Genomic DNA, 19,200 nt, shown 5'->3' on the forward strand with positions numbered 1-19,200 from the left:
CAGAGAGAGCCATTCCATTCAAAGGTGGTAAAACCCCCAGATATTGTTCTTTGCTGTATCCTGTGGACCTAGGATAGGTCTGTGGAAAACACTGGATTGTAAATTCTGTAGGGGCAAGGACATATTTTGCTTACTGCTGTGTATTCAGTTTCTATATGGTGATAAAGCACTCCTAGTTAAGTGCTCAAGAATATTTGAGTAAAAGAACATAGAGTAAAAGGATTGTTGACTGGTGACAGCAGTGTTTGAGGTACGATGTTGATGGTGTCAGAGTGGGCCCCAAAGATGAAGATTGATGAATGGACACTGGTCTTCTCAGCAGGTCTCTTGCTCTGGCCCTTGTTCTTCCTTCTCCTTTCTTCTCTTTGATCAGCCTTTTGCCTTTGTCCAACTGTGGAAAACTTCCTTAAACAGCAGTTCGTGTATTAAAGCTGCCCCAGGTGCTAGATAACATGACGTTTCAGACAAAGCATCTATTCATTAGCCACAGTGATTATACTCCATGATGATAATTTTGAGGATAATCAGAGCCTTTGTAATTAGGCCTCCATGGGGGATTTTCATGTCAAGTGTGTTCTGTTACCATAGACCATTTCTGGAACTGTGGTAACATTGGAGAAATCCTGGGCAAATTTTTCATGATCGGTCTAGTTATGGAGCTTGGCTGGAGCTCTGGGTATGGAGAATATGACCACTTCTCCAAACTGGAGCTTGGGTCAAGCAACTACTAACTGGGCCTATGGTGTGGAAAAGGCCCAGAAATTAGGGAATGGGTGTGTGTGTGTGTGTGTGTGTGTAATTTGAATGTTTTTGTTTATTTTTGAGACAGAGACAGAGCATGAGCAGGGGAGGGGCAGAGAGAGAGGGAGACACAGAATCTGAAGCAGCTCCAGGCTCCGAGCTGTCAGTACAGAGCCCGACTCAGGGCTCAAACTCACAGACTGTGAAATCATGACCTGAGCTGAAGTCGGTCGCTCAACCGACTGAGCCACCCAGGCGCCCCAGGGAATGGGTATATTTATTTCCCTCAGTACATGCCCAGTTCTGTTTGGGAGACACTTGGTGAGCTGTCATCCTTAGCAATCATAAAATGGTACCCAGAGCCTTTTAATGAAACTGGCTAAAGGAAAGGCCAGCAGCTGCTTTTGGCTTAGATGCCACCAGTGTGGTTAACATCATTACCCATGAAAGCCCTGACAAGCCAAAATGATAACCAGGGGCAAGTGGAAGGGAAGGGCAGAGCAGAAGCTGCACATGGTGGTTGGCGATTGAGAAGGCCTGATGGTTTACGGGATTATCAGGACTCTCAAACGCCAGCCCATAGCCACATGACTGTGTGAACGTGGATTTACTCTGAGTTGTGTTTTCCTTCTGCAACTAGGCGTGGATCAGTCCGTGGCCACTGCAGGTCCAGTAGCGGCTTCTGACAGTTCTCCTCAGGTGGTTAGGCCCAAGGAAAAGGCCTTCAACTCCACTGCTACCCACAGACTACAGCAGGAGCTGTCTTCCTCAGACTGTACCGCGTCCCGACTGAGGAATGTCAAGGTCCAGACAGCCTTGCTACCCTTGAAAGAGGTGGCCAAGTGTGATCAGCAGGCTGGGCCCTGTGTTGACAGAGGCACCCAAACCAAGAAGTCTGGGAAAAGTGGGCAGACGAGGCATCGGCCCCAGCACCCGGCACCCGGCACCACCGGTGGGCAGCCGCCCCCGGCAGCGGGCAGTGAGCAGACTGCCTCTCACGTTCGAGACACCTCCCAGGCTCTGGAGATTACCCAGTATTTTTTTGAGGCTGTTTCTACCCAGATGGAAAAGTGGTATGAGAGGAAGATTGAAGAAGCGCGAAGCCAAGCCAGTCAGAAAGCCCAGGAAGACAAGGCCACCCTGAAGGAACATATTAAAAGTTTAGAAGAAGAACTTGCTAAACTAAGGACTAAAGTGCAGAAGGAAAATTAGAATCTGGGAAGTGGCCTGAGAAGGGCTTCTTGATGATTTCTGCTTTTGCATCTATAGAACAGCTGTGCCCAAGATGTCCATTCTTGTGCACGTAGCAGACTTGCCTTTAAAAACAAAAAGTCAAATTGCTGAAATGTGCCAGGCACACGCTTTCCTGCGCCCTGAAGTTATGAAACTTCAACAGTGACCACCAAAGCCAGGGGAAGCTTGCTTTGTGTTAGGTTTCATTACAAACTTGAAACCTCGGTCTGGGTTCATCTGAGGTTCAAAAGCTCAGATTAAGTGAGCCACGCTAAGAAACAGAAAGATGTGTAAAGCCTAAAGCCTAAAATTCAGGATGTGTGAAATAACATAAATCAAAAGGAAGAAAAATTAATCCCTTGTGAACTTTAGTCATTCATGTGAGCACTCCTGTGGTGCCCAGATGAGAGCATCTTTCTGTACGAGCTATGGCTGAGATGCGCTGAATCCTCTCTTGAATTCCTAATTCTTAAAGTGCTGACCTTTTAACCAGATGAAAACTTACCAAACTGATTTTGAGGAGAAAAAGATTTTCATGATGTCACTAGATCCAATATATGTTAAAGTATTTTGCAGTCAGAGGGTATTTAAATGATCAGTAATTGGCTACTAGCACTGGGAATATTTGTTAATAAACTCAGATGAGAAAGGTTCAAATCATTTGGTCATGATTTCTGTATTTTCAGTCAAAATACAGAAACACTACAGTTGATTAATCCTACCAATTTTAAAGCAGATTAATGGAAAAGCATTCACCTAACAATCACCTGAAACTTCTATAAGCTATCCATAATCAAACCCAGTTAACCAAGAGTACCTTTCTAAATTTGAGCTTCTCAGTCTACATTTTATAAAGAAATAAGGCTATTTCATAAAAGTATTTCACTTCTAATTGTGTACGGTCATTGATGAACCTCAGAAGTTACCCACTGCTTTGCAGTCTTTATGTCAAGGTAAAAATTGTCAACTCAGTCTAGACCCCACAATTCCCCATCTTGTGGAGCCCCAAGGATTTTCCTCTCCTCTGTGGAGTATATAAGTTGTAAAAGTAGCTTGGGTATGTTGAAACTTTGGATTTAGTTATCTTTTAAGCTTCTTGCCCCTTGATTATATTCATCTCCTCAAAATTCCATGTATGCAAAGAAATGTCAATTCTATTTCCATTAACCCCAGAACTAAGAAACTGTTGTCTCTAAGTTTGAATAAAATGTTGCTCACAGAGCCAAAAAAAAAATGATTTCCTGACATGGGAACACCCAGAAAAACAAAGTATGTTTTTAGTCCCTTTGTTCTTGCCTAACAAGCTCAGTTTTTGTTTTCTTAACAGTGACAATCTGTAGATCTAGATGTAGGTCACCATTACACAACCTGGATAGGGAATCAATTTAATATTCTCCCAAGTTTACGTTCATGTGCGTGTTAGTCTTGTTCCTCAGCTACTGTTAAGAACGTCTGATTCTCCCCCAGAGGATCTTGTTGCACTGATAAATGTAGAGGTACTTTCCTTTTCTCATCTCCGTTCCTAATGCAGAACCACAGAATTGCAGAGCTAGATGGTACCTTCAGTTTTTTAAATCTTTCCCTTATCCAGCATCACTGAAATCTTCAGCTTTCCTCAATATACATCAGTTTCTTAAGAACTGCCAAATACTGAGAGAGGAAATCCTGAGATGTTCAGGAAGTTGTGGTCTAAGCAGGAGTTCTTTTCACTTACCAAAATAGCTGTTATCTCAAGGAGTATCCTTGTTGAGAAATGAAGACAAATTTTATCTAGACTACGGAGTGCTGTGGTAGGAAGTATTTTGATTATGCAACCCCTACTCATCAGAAGCGGGCAGCTTACCATTGTGAACTGGATATTTTTGCCAAAGTCACAGGGAAGAGACTAGGGAGGACTGAGAAGGGTCCAAGGCACCTAGTCTGACAGGTTACACGGATCTTTCTCTACTAGAACGGAAAACCAGTAGAGGTGAGGAAACAGGATCAGTCTGCCTCCTAACGCAGAGAGATGGCAGCATCTCAAGGCCACTGCAATAGCTTATTTTAAACAACTGGGTTTTTGTTCCTTAGTACTGTCAAAAACTCAACTATGGGTCTGATGTGTATTTTTCCTTTTTTCCCTTGTGCTATCTGCTAAAAGGAGCAAATGCCACAATAGTACTTTTCCAAAGAAGCAAAACTATTAATTTATTGGCTGTCATGTGGGTTGTGTTTGAAACAGAGATTGGAGCTTTCAATAGCTATGGGGAAATGATGTAAGACACAGAAAAGTTGTATAATATTGCAGTGGGGTTTTTTTGTTGGTGAATTATTGCATTGAATATAGTAAATATCTGTGATTAGGTTGAATATAGTTCTAATCATTTGACTTTGGGGGCCCAAAATAAAGGAAGTGATGTTTTCACATTTAAATCTTTTTTTTTTTCAGTCAAGCGTTGATACTGCAGAGATATGTTGTCTTCTATTTAATATTTTTATTAATTTGAATTTGTCTCTTCCAAGCATTAAATATGGTTCTCAACACTATGGATATTGAAATCCTTATTTTAAAAATGCAAGTATGACTGCTTTGTTTACTGTACATTTTCGTTTCTGTGGTTGACCAAATTTATGTTCCCAGAAAGAGTGCCTTCACCCAGCTACATTTTACCTTGTTTCTATAGAAGTGTGATTTCTGGTAAATACATTTGCTTCAAAGTAGAGGTCAGATGCACTGCATGAAAAATAAATTTTTCAGAAGCCCATAATATGGAAATACTTCTTAGTGCAAGCTTAAATGTTTTGCTTAGTATTTTCTAAAAGGTCAACAGTTTGAACAGAACAAAACCTCTTAATTGTGTGCAGGCAAAATAACATTTTTGACAAAACTGTTCATAAAAGCTAAATACATTTCTTCTTGTGATATAAAAGCCAAATCAATTAAATAAGATTTAAAGACAAACAAAACTGACCTTTTAGAATACTTATGCGTAAGAAAAATTTTTGTTATTTTAAAGGGAAATATTCTTCTGTAATACTGTCAAAATACCATGACAATAAATGTTAACATTAAATCCATGAGACACCTAAGAAACAGCACAACACTTTTTCTAATGCAAAACAGAATGGGTAAAAAAGCGACATAGTAAACACAAATAGTAAATTTAATTCTGACAGAATTTCTTAAATGCCTGACTGAAGGAAGGAAACCGGCTGGGCGATTTCTAGTTTGGCAAAGTGACATTTGCTTTTGAGCCTGCTTGGACCTTAACTCTACGTAAGCCCAATTTTTTCCCACAGTAGACGTGAGCTGCGTCCCTCTGTTTGGCCACATTTTTCTTCCATAAAAGAGACAAGTTAGGTAAGTGTGGGTCTCCCCCCTCTCCTGCATGGCTGCTGGTGTGTCTACAATAATGCAAATACCAAGGAGAATGTTCTGCTTTCCTCAAATGTTCAAGCCCTTTGCTCTGCAGGCACATCCACAGCAATGCCTGTGCCTTGGTTTTGAATTTCCTACGCGATGGCACACTTAAAAGGAGGAAATGACGTAGGGACAGTCAGTATGCAAATAGCCCTAGCCACTTCTCCTCATGCTAGAATGCTTTTGTATTAAAAAAAAGTATTTTTTTAATATAAAGATTTGACTTACTGTAGTTCAAATACATAAACTAAACATCCAAACATCTGAAAATTAAACCTTAGGTACAAAACTTGAATACTCGCCAGAGTATGGTTGGGCTGCCTGGTCGGTTCAGTCAGTTAAGCGTCTCACTCTTGATTTTTGGCTCAGGTCATGATCTCATGGTTTGTGAGACTGAGCCCACTTTAGGCTCTGCACCGACAGTGTGCAGTGTGGGGCCTGCTTGGGATTCTCTCTCCCCCTCAGCCCCTCCCCTGCATGCACTCACTCTCTCTCAAATAAACTTTTTTTTGTTGTTTTAAGAATATGGTTTATAGGGAATATCCAAAAAGGTAATTTGTTGTCTAATCTAGAACACTGATAAGGATGCTAAATGTGTTTCACCAGCAGTTCTAATCTGGCCAACATCTTAACAAGCATGGTTCCATATGTGAGAGGAGAAGTTGTTGTTTAGGCTAAGATTTATTTAGCGCTAAAGTCTTGTCATTATATAAGATTATAAAAATCCTAGCCTCTGGAAGATGAAAATTTGCAGTGTTTTGCCCAATTTAAACAATCAAAACAAACCCAAGTTAGATTTTCTTGGCATTTTTGCATCTTGCAAATTTAAACCACAAATGCACTTACATCTTTGACATACACCAGTGCTAGTAAAAACGTCACCCAGGTCACTGACTTCTACACCTCATAAAAGGATGATTTTTAGTGTCAAGATCTTAGATTTATTAGAGACAGCCTAACTTGAGTGTGTATATCATGCTGTACAAAGAAAAGTATTCTGTGTTTAGAAACTTCACAAGTGCTTCTGGTTCATCACATGGCCTTGTGATAGGTTGACTAATGTGTACACCTATATACAAACCTGATAATTAGCTCATGCATTTTGAATTCGATTACCCTGTTGAAGAATGATTTTGTCTTGCAGGCGTTGAGGTTATGGAAGGGTCAGGTGGACCCTGGCAATAATGTAAGTCATTGACAAATGCCACTATCTGCTTCTCTTGCCTTTGGCACACAATCCAGTACTAGGTAACCATTCTGCAAAATTTGTCCTACATTTTCCAGGTGTTGGTCAGGTTCTTGGATTAATTTTTTAGATCTGTTCTGTAAATGAACAGAGGTCAGTCTGCAGGACTGTCAATCCAGCCTCTTCCATAAGCTTTCACTAAACTGTGTTACACATTTTGCTCTCAAAATGTGCTCAGGTCAATTTCTTGTCTTCAATGTATTCTTAAAACTCTTTCTCTTCCTGTCACTGGAGGAGAACCTAATGCACCAAGGATATTCCCTGATCCTTTTACTTCTTTCTTTGTGGATGCTAAGGTAATTGCATTAGTTTCATCCAGAAGTTGTCTCTTCTTTTTGGTTAAGTGCTTCAATGTGTTCATGAGGCTTCTCTCTCTCCTCTTTCCAACAAAGATCTAGATTCCCAGTGGTGACTTTTCGGAGAGTCCTCTGCTATGAGATCATAACACATCTGAAGAACCTACCTCAACAACCCTGAGGGGTAACACAGAAGGACTTTTTTCAAGAAAGGTCCAGGGTATCTCCTGAGGTCAGTATGCTTCGAATCATAAATCTCCTACTGCTTCTTAAAACAGCTTTATTGACTTATTTAATTGACGCATAGTACTGCTGTATATCAGTAAAAAAAAAAAAAAAAAAAAAAAAAATCAGAAAAACCTAGCTTTGTTGAAGCAGAATTCACATACCATACATGCAAAATGTACGATTCGTTGGACTTGAGTATATTGAGTTGCGCATCTAACACCACAATCTAACTTTAGAGTGCTTTCATTACCCAGAACAGGAACCCCATATCCATTAAATTCCTCTCCAGGCTATCCACAGCCCTGAGCAACCACCTCTTTCTGCCTCTTTCAGACATTTCATGTAAATGGAATCCTACAATAAGTGGTTTTCTGCGATTGGTCTCAGGGTTCATCCATGTGTAGCATGTATCAGTACTTAATTCCTTTTTATTACTAAATCTATAGGCATCATATTTATTATCAGTTGATGGGCATTGGGATTGCTTCTATTTTTTGGCTGGTATGAATGATGCTGCTGTGAATATTCCTGTACAAGTTTTTTTGTAGAAAGGTTTTCAGTTCTCTTGGTTACAGACCTAGGAACAGAACTGTCGAATTTATTCTCTTAAGCAGCTGACAGTCTGTTTTCCAAAGTGGCTGTGCCATTTTCTATTCCCACAGCAATGTGTGAGAGGTTCAGTTTTCCTGTATCTCTACCACCATTTGTTATTATCTTTTTAATTAGTTATTTCAGCTGATATGGTAGTGTCTCAGTGTGGTTTAGACTTGCATTTCCCAGATAGTTAATGGTAGGGATCACCTTCTGCATTGACCACCTGTACTGGTTTTTGCTGCTTAAACTGCTGACATATCCAAAAACATTTTCAGAATACAAAGTATATTTTTCAGTGTTAAGGCAATTGTTCTGATGTGTTTTTCTTTGACATGCCATGCTCCATGTTCTGTATTTTCCCAAGTACTGTACAGTTTGACTTGGTGTTAGGCTGTCTATCTTGGAGTCGAATCAGCTCAACAATATACATGGAGACTTTGAAAATCTTTCAGGATAATGCTACAGTTAAGATTTTGCCAAAGCAAGTGTTTTTTCTAACTCCTTGAGCTGCATATTGCCTTGAGTAATCATCATCCGGATTGTATCCTGTAGAAGAAAGTGAAATCTGGTCATTGTTCTACCTGATTAAATAGAGCTGTACTTTATCATTTTATTTGTTAGTCAGGAACCAATACTGAGAATTGGAACTTCTGGGTATCAGGAAAGCTCCAAGCTGACAACTATGGGTGCACAGTGTCTGGCATGCTTTCAGATACCCTAGTCATCACACTTCCCAAACCATCATGCTGTCTTATTTATAATCTTTTCAGGTGTGTATGTACGTCCAGTTAACAGACAGGTGATGCTACTGTAGAGCAAAGATTAGGAAATTTAAAATATCACTGGGGTAGAAAAATAGTAACATTAAAAGCAATGACGAAGATATATCATCTCTGTGACATACTACAAGATGTCTACTCATCTTTTAAAAAAAAAATGCCAATTAATACAAAATGGTCAGGGCCTGTCCTGCCTGTGATCTCTTTCTCACCTCTTCGGTGGCACCTTTGTTTCTTTTGAATTCTTCCCTTGCCCAGTCCTTAAGGTATTTGCGATCAGAATCATTTGGAACTTGCCGAATTGCTTGCAAAATCCTTCTGTAGAGAAGTAGAACTTGTTGCCTTCTCATGAACTGTAGAATGGAGGAGAAATGTCAATACAACTGCAAAACCTACAGCCCAGAGGGCTTTACTTTGGGAAACCAAACTAAACAGATGACTTTTCTTTGCCTTTTTCAAAACTGAGGACCAAAGAAAAACTTTTTCCTTTTCAGAAGAAGGCAAAAAGTTTGGGCTGTTTGCTTACTCCTTTGTCAAACCTAAGAATCTTTAACGTCAAAAGATGACCACTGGGCAGAAAAAGGGCTACCAGTTACTAAAACCTGTGATTACTGTAACAGCACTTTTTCTAAACCAATGCAGTTGTTAAAATCCTTTGGTAATCTCATTCTTTACAATAGCTCAGTACAACAGCCAGAGCAATCTTTCCCGTGGCCAAAGCGTCAAGAGATAGGCAGCGGGTTGGCGGGTGGCCCGCCGAATCCGTGGCCAGAGGTCAGCCCCCACCCCAGCTTCCGCAGCAGGAAGCCCCGCCCCAAGCCGGGCCAATCTCAGGGGGAGTGAGCACCGGGTCAGAATTCCCCGGAGGGCTAAGCCGCCCCCGAGCCCCACTCTGCAGGGGGGTGTGGAGGGAGAGACGGATAATTGAAATCAGACCGTGGGAAGCTGCCCTAGAAGGCTCTCGAGAACAGGTGTTACCTGCTTTAGTGTTAGAGTCGCCGGGGGTAACCTGGAAGCAGCCATGTCCTCCAGGCAGCGTGGTTCCCCTACAGCTCTAATGCGCAGGAGCGGAAGTGGGGGCGTGGTCAGCAGGCGGTGGGGGGAGGGAGCTCGGTTTCCTGGGATACGGCCTGTGGATTACACTTGGCCCCCAAATCCCCTGCAGTGTGTCTAAACTGAAGCCCCAGCAGTTGGAACCAGTAATGAGCTATGTATAACCTTGGACAGTTTTGTCTTCGACTAAATTTTCTTTTGGGTGAGAGGGGATTACAGTTCTTGTGCCACAAATAGTTGTGATAAAAGGAGTGGCAAGGCAACTGGCCCAGTTCCTGGCACTGTAGTTTTTATTAAATGGAAGTTTGAGAGTGAGGGGTAAAATTTAGTGTATTCCTTTTGAGCTTTTTAAGCGTGCATAGTTAGAAATAATGAAGGTATGTTTAAAATCTACTTTTTTTTTTTTTTTTGCTGTTCCATCCTGGTGTTTTCTGTTTGAAGCAATTTCCTCATGGTGGTAATCTTCATGGTTGCCATTAGTTATGTTAATCTTAAACATAAAGGTTATTTTATCAGTAAAAATGGGGTTATTTGGGAATAGAGAATTCGCAATTGGGTACCTACAAGCTCTGGCAAAACCATAGGCAAGCCCAATGAACATAGGGGGGGGGATCTTATTTTATGAAGAAGAAAGTTTAGGGGGGTTGTTTTGAAAAGTCCATTGGAAAATAAGAGTTGAGGGTGATGATTTCTGAGTTTCAGGGGAGGTTGAAGTCTTGTACATTGCACCTCTTCCAGCTTTTCCCTGTTGGCGCCTGTAATTTAGGATTTTCTATTGACCTGTTTTGAGTCTGTAATGGACAATTCTTCCTGGGAGGGACATTGAGTGGTACAGCTTTCCTTTCTAGCCTCCTGACTCCTGTGAGTCTCCCTTTATTAATTTTCACATTAGTTCTTAAGAGGTTTTAAATGGCTGCCCCATTGGCGTTTTAACAATTTTGTATCACTAATAAGACACTGAAAATGCGCACACTTTTAAGCTTTTATTTCCTTGTAATTTTATTCTCCCCACAACACATAACTGCCCTTATGTAAGTAGGATTAGTGAATCTTTGCTGTATTTTTTGTCAAATAGAATTGTTCTAAATTAGAATATAGCCAGAAATTTTCATTTGGTTACCTGTTTAGTGAGCATTTACTTGATTGTGTCACTTGCTGGAATTGTTTGGTGTGGTCCCCTTTTCTAATTGTGTTTTTCTGGCAACTTGATTTCTCCCAGCCTCTTTCCTCATCTGTAAAGTGAAGCAAGACCTGAGTCCTACTAGAAACAGGACCTGCCACCTATACTCTTGATGATTAGCTTTCTTGAACATTACCAGGCATTGTTGTATGGGTGATGCTGTGACTACTTTTGAAGTTTTGTGTAATTGCAATAGCAACTCCTTTTTTTCTTACAAAAGTGAAGTTAAATATCCCTTGCCACTTTTATGAATTGTCATGACTGGTCCATTTATGGTGATCAAGGTTTTTATTCTAATTTTATATGGGTTGTTTGCCTGTTTAAAAATTTTAGTCCTTTTGGGGGCACCTGGGGGGCTCAGTCAAGTGTCTGACTCTTGATTTCAGCTCTGGCCATGATCATAATTCGGTAGATCAAGCCCCACATCAGGCTCCATACTGACAGGAACCTACTTGGGATTCTCTCCCTCCCTCTCTTTCTGCCCTTCCCCTGTGCTCTCTCAAAACTAAAAGCAATTTTAGTCCTTCTGTTTATATAGCTTTCAGAAGTTTCTATATAGTCATGTATTATTCTTTCAAGCCTTCTCAATTTCATCTTTTCCCCTTCAGAGCTTTGTAATTCTGTATTTATGTCTTCCTGGTTAACTTTAAACTAGGTGGTGTAAACATTTTAATTTTGATTTATGGCATGATGTGGATGTATTTTTGCCAGCTCCTAAACTATAATTTGGACACTATTAGATCATTCTTCAGAGGTACCTGGGTGGCTCAATCGAGCATCCAACTCTAGATAATGGCTTGGGTCGTGATCCCAGGGGATCAAGCCCCACATCAGGATCTGTGCTGACAGTTGACAGCATGGAGCCTGCTTGGGATTCTCTCTTCCTCTCTGTCCCTCCCCTGGCTCATGTGCTCTAAATAAATAAATGATGCCCATATGGTAAATTTTTTTAGGGTCTAAACAAATTGTTCAGGATTATTTCACCTAGGACTAGTATGTTTTATTAAATGGCAGAACTACTCCCCTGTAGTTTCTTGTAAGAATCTTTTATATCCTTTCCCTACAGATCATTGTAAAATCTTTATTAAAATTGATAGTGTTGAATCTATAAATTAGAAAAGACATTTTTATACATGAACTCATGCTAGACCCTGAAATACTGTCATGAGTCATAGATGCTCCCCTGTCTTAGGTCTTCCTGCCTAAAGTGGGAGTGCAAGTCCAATTCAATATTACAGATGGTGTCAGGGTTCACACCTGAGGGCTTATTCTGAGCTAGGTAGGTGTTTCCAGAAAGGCACATTAGGTAAGAAAATTCCAAAGGACACCTAGGATGCTAGCAGATTCCAGGACTTCTCATTTGCTGTAACCAGAACCTTCTGTGGTAGGGATTCTGGGAGAGAAGGGACAGGAGAGGTCACCCTAGAAGCATGATCTCTTTCTTGGATGTTATGAGATGAAGCAGGCAATGCGACTTGTCTGGGCTACCACCAAAGTAGTCCAGACTACAGATTAAAAGCACTCCAAGGGTGCCTGGGTGGCTCAGTCAGTTGAGCATCGGACTCTTGATTTTCGGCTCAGGTCATGATTCCAGGGTTGTGGGCACCCATGTGGGGGGCTCCACATGGAGCATGGAGCCTGCTTGGGGTTCTCTAAAATAAGAGTGTCCAGGTGCAGTGTAGTCAGGAGAGCGGAAGGGAAGACGGGATAAAAGACCAGACAAGATTGGGGTTTGGATGAAGACTACGTAAGGCAGCTATAATGGTTAAGCTCCAAGTGAGAGCAAGCATACCCTCTAACTCCCGCTCAGTGACTCAAGTGCATCATGCTGCTTACCCTCACCCTGTCACAGTTCCTGATAGGTCTCCTGGGACTGCTCCCACGTTTCCCATCACAGCACAAGCTGCAAACGAGACTCTTGGGTATCAGCAGGGAGGCTTCAGTTTCGATGGTCCGATTTCAAAGGTATATATGACAGACCACATCAGAATGTTGGTGTCTTTCCCTTTCAGACCCGTTATAGACGGCTATGGCCAATGAAACCTGTCATTTTGGAGCAAAATCTGTACAAGCCATTGTTTTCCACCAACTTACCCTTTCCTGTGCCACAAGGCCAGAGCATGGTGGGCAGCTCACCCACCATGGACATGAAACACAAGCAAGAAATAAACCCTTATTTCAGGAAGCCACTAAGGTGGTGGGTCCATGGTGGGTCCAGCGTAAGCTAGTGACCGCTGATCCAGCAGACAAGATCATTCCCTTAGCACACCGTTTACACACCTGTTGTGTCCCATTAAGAATGGTTGCAGGGATGCTTGGTGAGTCCATCTGATTCTTGGATTTGATCTCAGGGTTGTGAGATCGGGCTCCACACTAAGCCTGCTTCAGATTCTCTCCCACTCACTCTCTGCAGTTTCCACCTCTCAAACACTTAAACTGGTCACAAATTACAACAGTGGTATATATTTAATAATTTTCAGAATATAAGCTGCATAGCTTTTTAGAATAAAAAATGATATAACTTCAGGTACATGCTTTAGGACACTTGGTTAAACAACAAGCAATCTGTGTCTTCGATGACCACCTCAAAAATGTGGCAAACTTCACAGTGTAACTTGAAAACAAACAGGAGATAGACGATTACGTGATGGCATGTTGTCTACAAAACGACATTCTGACAACTTAAATAGAACACAGCAACAATTTCAAGTATTCAATCAGTGCTTTCTGGCCAAGTAAAAACTGTCTAAAAATCATTGATGTAGTTTAACTGGGGGGAAAAAAAGTACTTAGTTTTCTTAAACACGGCATTTCTTTTCCAGAACGAGACTGGCTCAGTCCAGCTTGAAAGCAGTGTGAGGAATATTCTTCCCCTTAACGGTTAAGAAAAAAATGAACTAAAGAAATAAATTACTACGACACCAGGGACTGTGGCGCTGAGAGAATGAAATAACCAAAGGGAAAATCACTTTTCCATCATTGCATAGTCTCCTGCAGCAGCAAATGCAAAGGACGGCACAGAAAAGCCACTTCATTTTTACACAGCCCAGGGGTCATTTTTCGGCTTACCTGGGCTCCTATGCTATCTGGTTGCTTTGTAAGAGCACACACACCCTGACCTCCCTAACCCTCAAAGAGAAGGTAGTTCCCTGCACATGAAGCACAATGACAAAACACACGCACTCGAGCCTCTAGAAAGCTGCAGCTGTCTCCGCCTCTTGACGGCATTTAGATACACACCGTGGGATCGGCAAGGCGGAGCCTCAGAGCAGGGTCACAAGGGCAGCTGCCTGTGGTCCTTTGTCCAAAGGACTGGGACGGTCCCCTTCTCCCAGCAGCTACTCCTCCAGGGGGGCAGCAGCTGGGCCCTAGCCTCCTCTTGGGCCGGGGCTTCCAGGTCCAGACACCGGCCGCTGCCCTGGGTTTGTTACGGCTGTAGCCGGGGCAACAGCAGAGGCCGAGGCTGGCCAGGCTCTGAAAGCACATTATAAGATAAAGTGTACATTGTAATAAAAACTGTCTGCAGCTATTAGATGAATCTTTATAAATCAGATCTAAGATAAAATAACATTTTAGAGCTGTGAGTTTGGAAGCAGTTGTCCAAAAGAGGGAGCAACAGGCTGGAGGCGCCAAAGTCTGACAATGGTGTAAAGTCTCACTTTAGACTGTGTTCCTTCCCTACAGGTGGTCAGAGGCTGCCACCAACTCAAACCACTGCCTAAGAGCATCACTGAGCGTCTCGGGGAGCGCGTTCACATCGCGAAGGATGATGTAGAATGGGAACGGGAACTCTTCCATGTAGGATCGGATTTCAGGCATCTCTCCAGGTCCTTTAAATATGGGCACTTTGATGTCCAAGATAGAATCCTGTAAACAGGAGACATTTTGAAATAAAAACCAAACCAGTATCCTTGGCTAGCTCTTCCCTGATCTCTTTTGCTAATAGTTTTTAGGTCTCCTGTATCTAACTCCTAATATAAAATTAGCTTTTATTATTAAGAAACAATTTGCAGAACTTTCATTAAGGAGGCAGATCTCTGAGCACCCCTTCCAGGAGAATGGACACTGAAAAAGAGGGAGAGACCAGAAAACCCAATTTCCCAAATTCTACTTGGAGTAATTCACATTAAATCTTCCTACTTGTTATCCAGGCCTTAATGTGACCTGCAGAGACCATGCTTCGCCTGGAACAGAGCTGTCCTGTGGGGGTCTTTCACTTAGCAACTGATGCTTCCTGCTCTGAGAAGGGCACTGCTAGGATACCAGTAACTGGAAAGGGCTGGTGTATAGTTCGAAGTAGACAAGGGCCATCATCAAGGCTGCAGTACCGGAAATGACACAGTACAGAGGGAAAGGATGACCCACTAGAGCAGGAATTGACACAGCAAGTGGTTAAGAGGGTGGTCTCTGGAATGTCCGAATTCTGGCTTTCTTGACCTATGACCTGTGTTTCTGTCCTTTACTGTAAAGTGGGAGTATTAACAAAAAATACAGTGCCTCGGATAGTGTCCGGCAGAACATAAGGAGTTAAGGTGTGACCTAGGCCATATTTCAGATAGAACATGATGAAGGGTATCCCCACTTTATCCCCAAAAGCAGCTTTTAGTAATCACTCACCCGTGAACTGGGATTGTCCAATACAACAAAAATGACGAAGATGTTAGCATTCCGGGCAGCCTGGACTGCTGCCAGGACTCTGTCTTTGCCCTCGAGGAAAAGGCCGCGGCCATCAGAGACCACCAGGAGGAGCTGTGCGTTTTCTGTGGTAGAACATACAGCAGGAGAGGAAGGGAACAAAATGAAGATCCCACTGTTAACAACTCCAAGCTACCTAAAGACAAATAGGTTAATAGCACAGAGAAAGCCGACACTAAACAGACATCTGAAACTGATGAATTCTGGACATAAGCAAAAGGGACCTCTAAGATGGGACATTAGATGCCACAGTCGGACACAAGGCTACACAGACATATGAAGCTTCGGTCAATAAAACAATTTCCCTATCACATTAGATCAATTTCATCGTATAACAACATACAAGAATTAAACATATACTCATGGCTATAAAGTATAACAATGGCAATACTGAGTAGGCCATTAGAAGAAACTGCCTAAATCAGAAACCTGGAACTGGGTCTTCCAAATTTCTTGTACCTAATCTGGGTATTTTTCTCCTCTTAAAATTGACTCATTTAAAAGAAAACAAGTAGAAGGGGCCATTAAAATAATTTTTTAACGTATGTATTCATGGTTTACCTATAATGTTTCCAATGGAAGACTACATACAGTGCATGAGGGCAGTCTTTCTCTCAAGGAAGTTTAGTGAGTGTTGAGAGGTGTGAAGGACATGCTTCAAATAGGAAGGTTCTCCATGAAACGATCAAGATTGAGAGATTTTAGGAAGAGCTAGATACAGAACTGGTGTGTTTCAAGCCCTAAGTCAATCGTGGTTGGATTAGCTGGTTTCTGAATTATGTCCTCCCCTGCTTCCCTCCGTTATTAAAATATTACAAAATATTCTTTATACTAAAATCCTACACATTGCTCCTCCTTCACAATGCTTAACTCTGTTATAACAAACTACAGCTGACCCTTGAACAACACAGGTCTGAAGTGTGTGAGCAGGTCCACTTATATGTGGGTATCTTACTGTATGGCACTGCATATATACTTTCTCTTCCTTATGATTTCCTTAACCTTTTCTTCTCTTTAGCTTACTTTGCTGTAAGGATACAGTATAAGATACATATAATATGCAAACTTGCTAATTATGTTATCGGTAAAGGCTTCTGGTCAACAGTAGGCTATGAGTAACTAAGTTTTTGAGGAGTCAAAAGTTACATGGATTTTCAACTGTGCAGGGGCTTGGTGCTCCTACCCCCCACCCCTACCCCGCTACCGCATTGTTCAAGGGCCAGGTGTAGTTAATTAGTATCTAATTCCTCCAGTGGTTATAAGCCTCATGAGTATGGGTTCAACACAAATTTCTGAATGGATAAATGGAGTAACAAATTACATGAATGCCTAATATCTCTCCAGCTCCTGCTTATAACTTTTCCTATGCAGCGTCCACTTTAAAAGATGGGTTCTGTGGCATGAAGCAAGTGGCTTGTGAATGCACACAGTAGAAAAGCGTTGTGTGGATAAAGATGAGAACTACAGCTCACCTGGACTGGCGTGCTGGGAGGGCTGCTGAGCAGCTGCAAACATGCTGGCTACAGACTCGAGAAACTAGACCAGAACCAGAGACAGGCTGTTAGAAAACCACGAAAACCCTTCCCACTGTCACAGAGATTGAAATTACTTTTGACACTCAGGAGATTATCAAAATAACCATCTCAGATCTCTAGGCAATCAAACCGTTCCTCCCTGCCCCCCGTCCAAAGGGGATGATGATCCTTGCAGTGCTAGCATGTACCCCTGGGCACTGGCATTCTCCAGCACGGACATGCGTCTTTGGCACACACACCACTAGTGTTCTGTAACACACCCTAGAGGAAAAGAAATACTTCCCCTGGGGGGGTGAAGACAAGACATCAGTAACTCCCCCAAATGAACAGAACAGCTGTCGTCTTTCAGAAGAAAATAGCTGAGCAGAAAAGGGCAAGAAAACATAAAATGTCTAGTGCAACATAAAGAAAGTAGGCTAGATGAGGGCAAAAATGAAGAGGACAGAATCATTATCCTGGGCTGTGTTTTGAACTTATGTCATCCTGAGCAAGTCATCGGCTCTATTTTACATCATTTCTTCTCTAGGTCAAATGGGGGAGAGAAATTGGCCCGATTAAGGGTACGGGGAGACAGTTTATTCCTACAAAAGTTCCAAATCTCTCAAAGAGTAGGGAGCCTGAAAATTAGTGATGTAAAGTCAGAAACCCTTGAGGAACTCAGAAAAAGAGTTCACACCCTGTTTGTTAATGGATGCCAGGGAAGTTTCTATTCCAGTGGTGCATGGCCTGAGGTTTAGAACTGAACCACCCTGGCATCCCGAAATTGTTTCCTCGAAATTTTTACCTGTCCTAACACCATACTGGGGAGGAGGGAGTGCTAAAAATTATGTCTCTCCCACACCTGCTGAAGAATGGCTGTTCAGAGGACATGTGATACAAGCATACCTGAGCAATCTTGGTTTTCTTTTGCTGGAATTTGCAGAGCCGCAGAATCTGGGAACCCGAGGAATCACTGAACTGCTCGTGGAATGGGTGTAATAGCTTTACGGACTCTCCAAAACTACGGATAGAAAAAACAAATGCAGTGTTTTTTGTGTGATCAACGTAACAAAAGGAAGTTGATTTTCCCACTGGGATTAAAAAGCACCCTTACCTGCACACAGCAATCTGACCCACTTCCAGGAGGGTTAGAGCATTTCCAATCACAGCCAAAGATTCAAATGCCAGCTATGAAATAAGAAGGTTAAGGGTTGAAGGAATCAGAATATCCTCTAGATCAGTGCCTCTCAACCTTTTTTATACCAAGAGTCTCACAGAAAGTGTTATTTTTGCATGGCATACAGGGAATGTCAACATGGCTATTCATAATCAACCCAGAGGCCATGGTGGCCTCAGACCCTGGCTAATCCCACAAATCTTGAAACCCAGAGTCCATTACATCAGTAGCAAAGATCTGCTCTAGGGATCTAATAAAAGTGATCTTAAGAGATTTGGTCCATAAAATTTTCAGAATTTTTCCCTTTTAGGGGGGTGAGGGAACTACATAAAAAGTAATCTCAGATAGGCAAAAAATTTTAAAAACCAGTTTATTTTATTAACCCATAAATAAATGACAGCCTGGTCTTAGAATTTAAATTTCATTAAAAAGATGATGCTACTTAGAGCAACTAACATCTACTGAATACATACCAAGTGCTAGGCATTAAACACAGTACATACTTCATTTAGTTTTCACAACTCTGGAGGAGGTAGATACTGTTACAATCCTCATTGTTCAGAAGATGAAACTGACATGTTAAGAAGTAAATAAATTGCCCAATATCATATGGCAGTAAGTGAGGAGCTTGGACCTGAACCTAGGTTCAGAGGTCACATTTTTTTTTAGAGCAGAGCACAAGTATGGATTTAGGTTGCTCGTTGGTTCATACTGGGTAATAGCATCACTGCAAAAAACATCACTCTTCCAGGTGCCTGGATGGCTCAGTTGGTTAAGTGACTGACTCTTGATATCGGCTCAGGTTATGATCTCACAGTGGTAAGACTGAGTCCACTGTCAGCATGGAGCCTGATTGGGATTCTCTCTCTCCCTCTTTATCTGCACCTCCTGTGCTTGCGCTCTCTCTCTCTCTCTCAAAATAAATGTATAAACTTTAAAACAAAAACACATCACTCTTCTGTGTCCATAATGATGGTATCATAAGTAATTAATTCTATTCAGGCTCTTAAGCTTTGTGAATACTATTAGAGCACTAACTAATTTCAGACTTAAAGAGATGTACA

The 19,200-nt window shown here is 41.8% G+C and overlaps 3 protein-coding genes across 10 annotated transcripts in view; 1 reads left to right on the top strand and 2 right to left on the bottom strand.

The window, feature by feature from the left end:
- The window catches only part of ANKRD6 (ankyrin repeat domain 6), a 226,664-nt gene extending 212,006 nt beyond the window's left edge, over positions 1 to 14,658 (top strand). For 4 of the 7 annotated variants that reach the window (XM_086707414.1, XM_086707416.1, XM_086707410.1 and 1 more), the window contains 3 exons: positions 1,382 to 9,728; positions 12,763 to 12,908; positions 14,435 to 14,658. In XM_086707414.1, coding sequence (XP_086563540.1) covers positions 1,382 to 1,953 — 572 coding nt within the window. In that variant the 3' untranslated portion in view covers positions 1,954 to 9,728; positions 12,763 to 12,908; positions 14,435 to 14,658. Of the gene's footprint in view, positions 1 to 1,381; positions 9,729 to 12,602; positions 12,716 to 12,762; positions 12,909 to 14,434 lie in introns of all 7 variants that reach the window. The other 3 variants (XM_086707411.1, XM_086707412.1, XM_086707413.1) reach the window with 3 other exon arrangements.
- LYRM2 (LYR motif containing 2) lies at positions 6,166 to 9,599 on the bottom strand. Its single transcript, XM_025925850.2, has 3 exons — positions 9,496 to 9,599; positions 8,730 to 8,870; positions 6,166 to 8,284 (listed from the first exon to the last, which is right to left on the bottom strand). The coding sequence occupies exons 1-3, from the start codon at positions 9,538 to 9,540 to the stop codon at positions 8,204 to 8,206; spliced, it is 267 nt and encodes an 88-aa protein (XP_025781635.1). The 5' UTR covers positions 9,541 to 9,599; the 3' UTR covers positions 6,166 to 8,203.
- MDN1 (midasin AAA ATPase 1) overlaps positions 13,198 to 19,200 on the bottom strand; it is a 172,963-nt gene continuing 166,960 nt past the window's right edge. For both annotated transcript variants that reach the window (XM_086707409.1, XM_086707408.1), the window contains exons 98-102: positions 18,074 to 18,147; positions 17,866 to 17,980; positions 16,918 to 16,981; positions 15,368 to 15,510; positions 13,198 to 14,617 (exon numbers count right to left, since the gene is read on the bottom strand). In XM_086707409.1, the coding sequence (XP_086563535.1) occupies positions 14,429 to 14,617; positions 15,368 to 15,510; positions 16,918 to 16,981; positions 17,866 to 17,980; positions 18,074 to 18,147 (585 nt within the window). In that variant the 3' untranslated portion in view covers positions 13,198 to 14,428. The remainder of the gene's footprint in view (positions 14,618 to 15,367; positions 15,511 to 16,917; positions 16,982 to 17,865; positions 17,981 to 18,073; positions 18,148 to 19,200) is intronic.

The sequence above is a fragment of the Puma concolor genome, chromosome B2 (assembly GCF_028749965.1).
Source record: "Puma concolor isolate L17-30 chromosome B2, mPumCon1.1.hap2, whole genome shotgun sequence".
Lineage (NCBI taxonomy): Eukaryota > Metazoa > Chordata > Mammalia > Carnivora > Felidae > Puma > Puma concolor.

Coding starts and splice junctions, on each gene's coding strand:
- LYRM2 (XM_025925850.2), bottom strand. CDS start 9,540: ATGGCTGCTTCCAGGTTACCCCCGGCGACTCTAACACTAAAGCAG. Junction 8,871..9,495: donor CGACTCTAACACTAAAGCAG/GTAACACCTGTT, acceptor TCCATTCTACAG/TTCATGAGAAGGCAACAAGT. Junction 8,285..8,729: donor ACAAAGGTGCCACCGAAGAG/GTGAGAAAGAGA, acceptor TTTCTTCTACAG/GATACAATCCGGATGATGAT.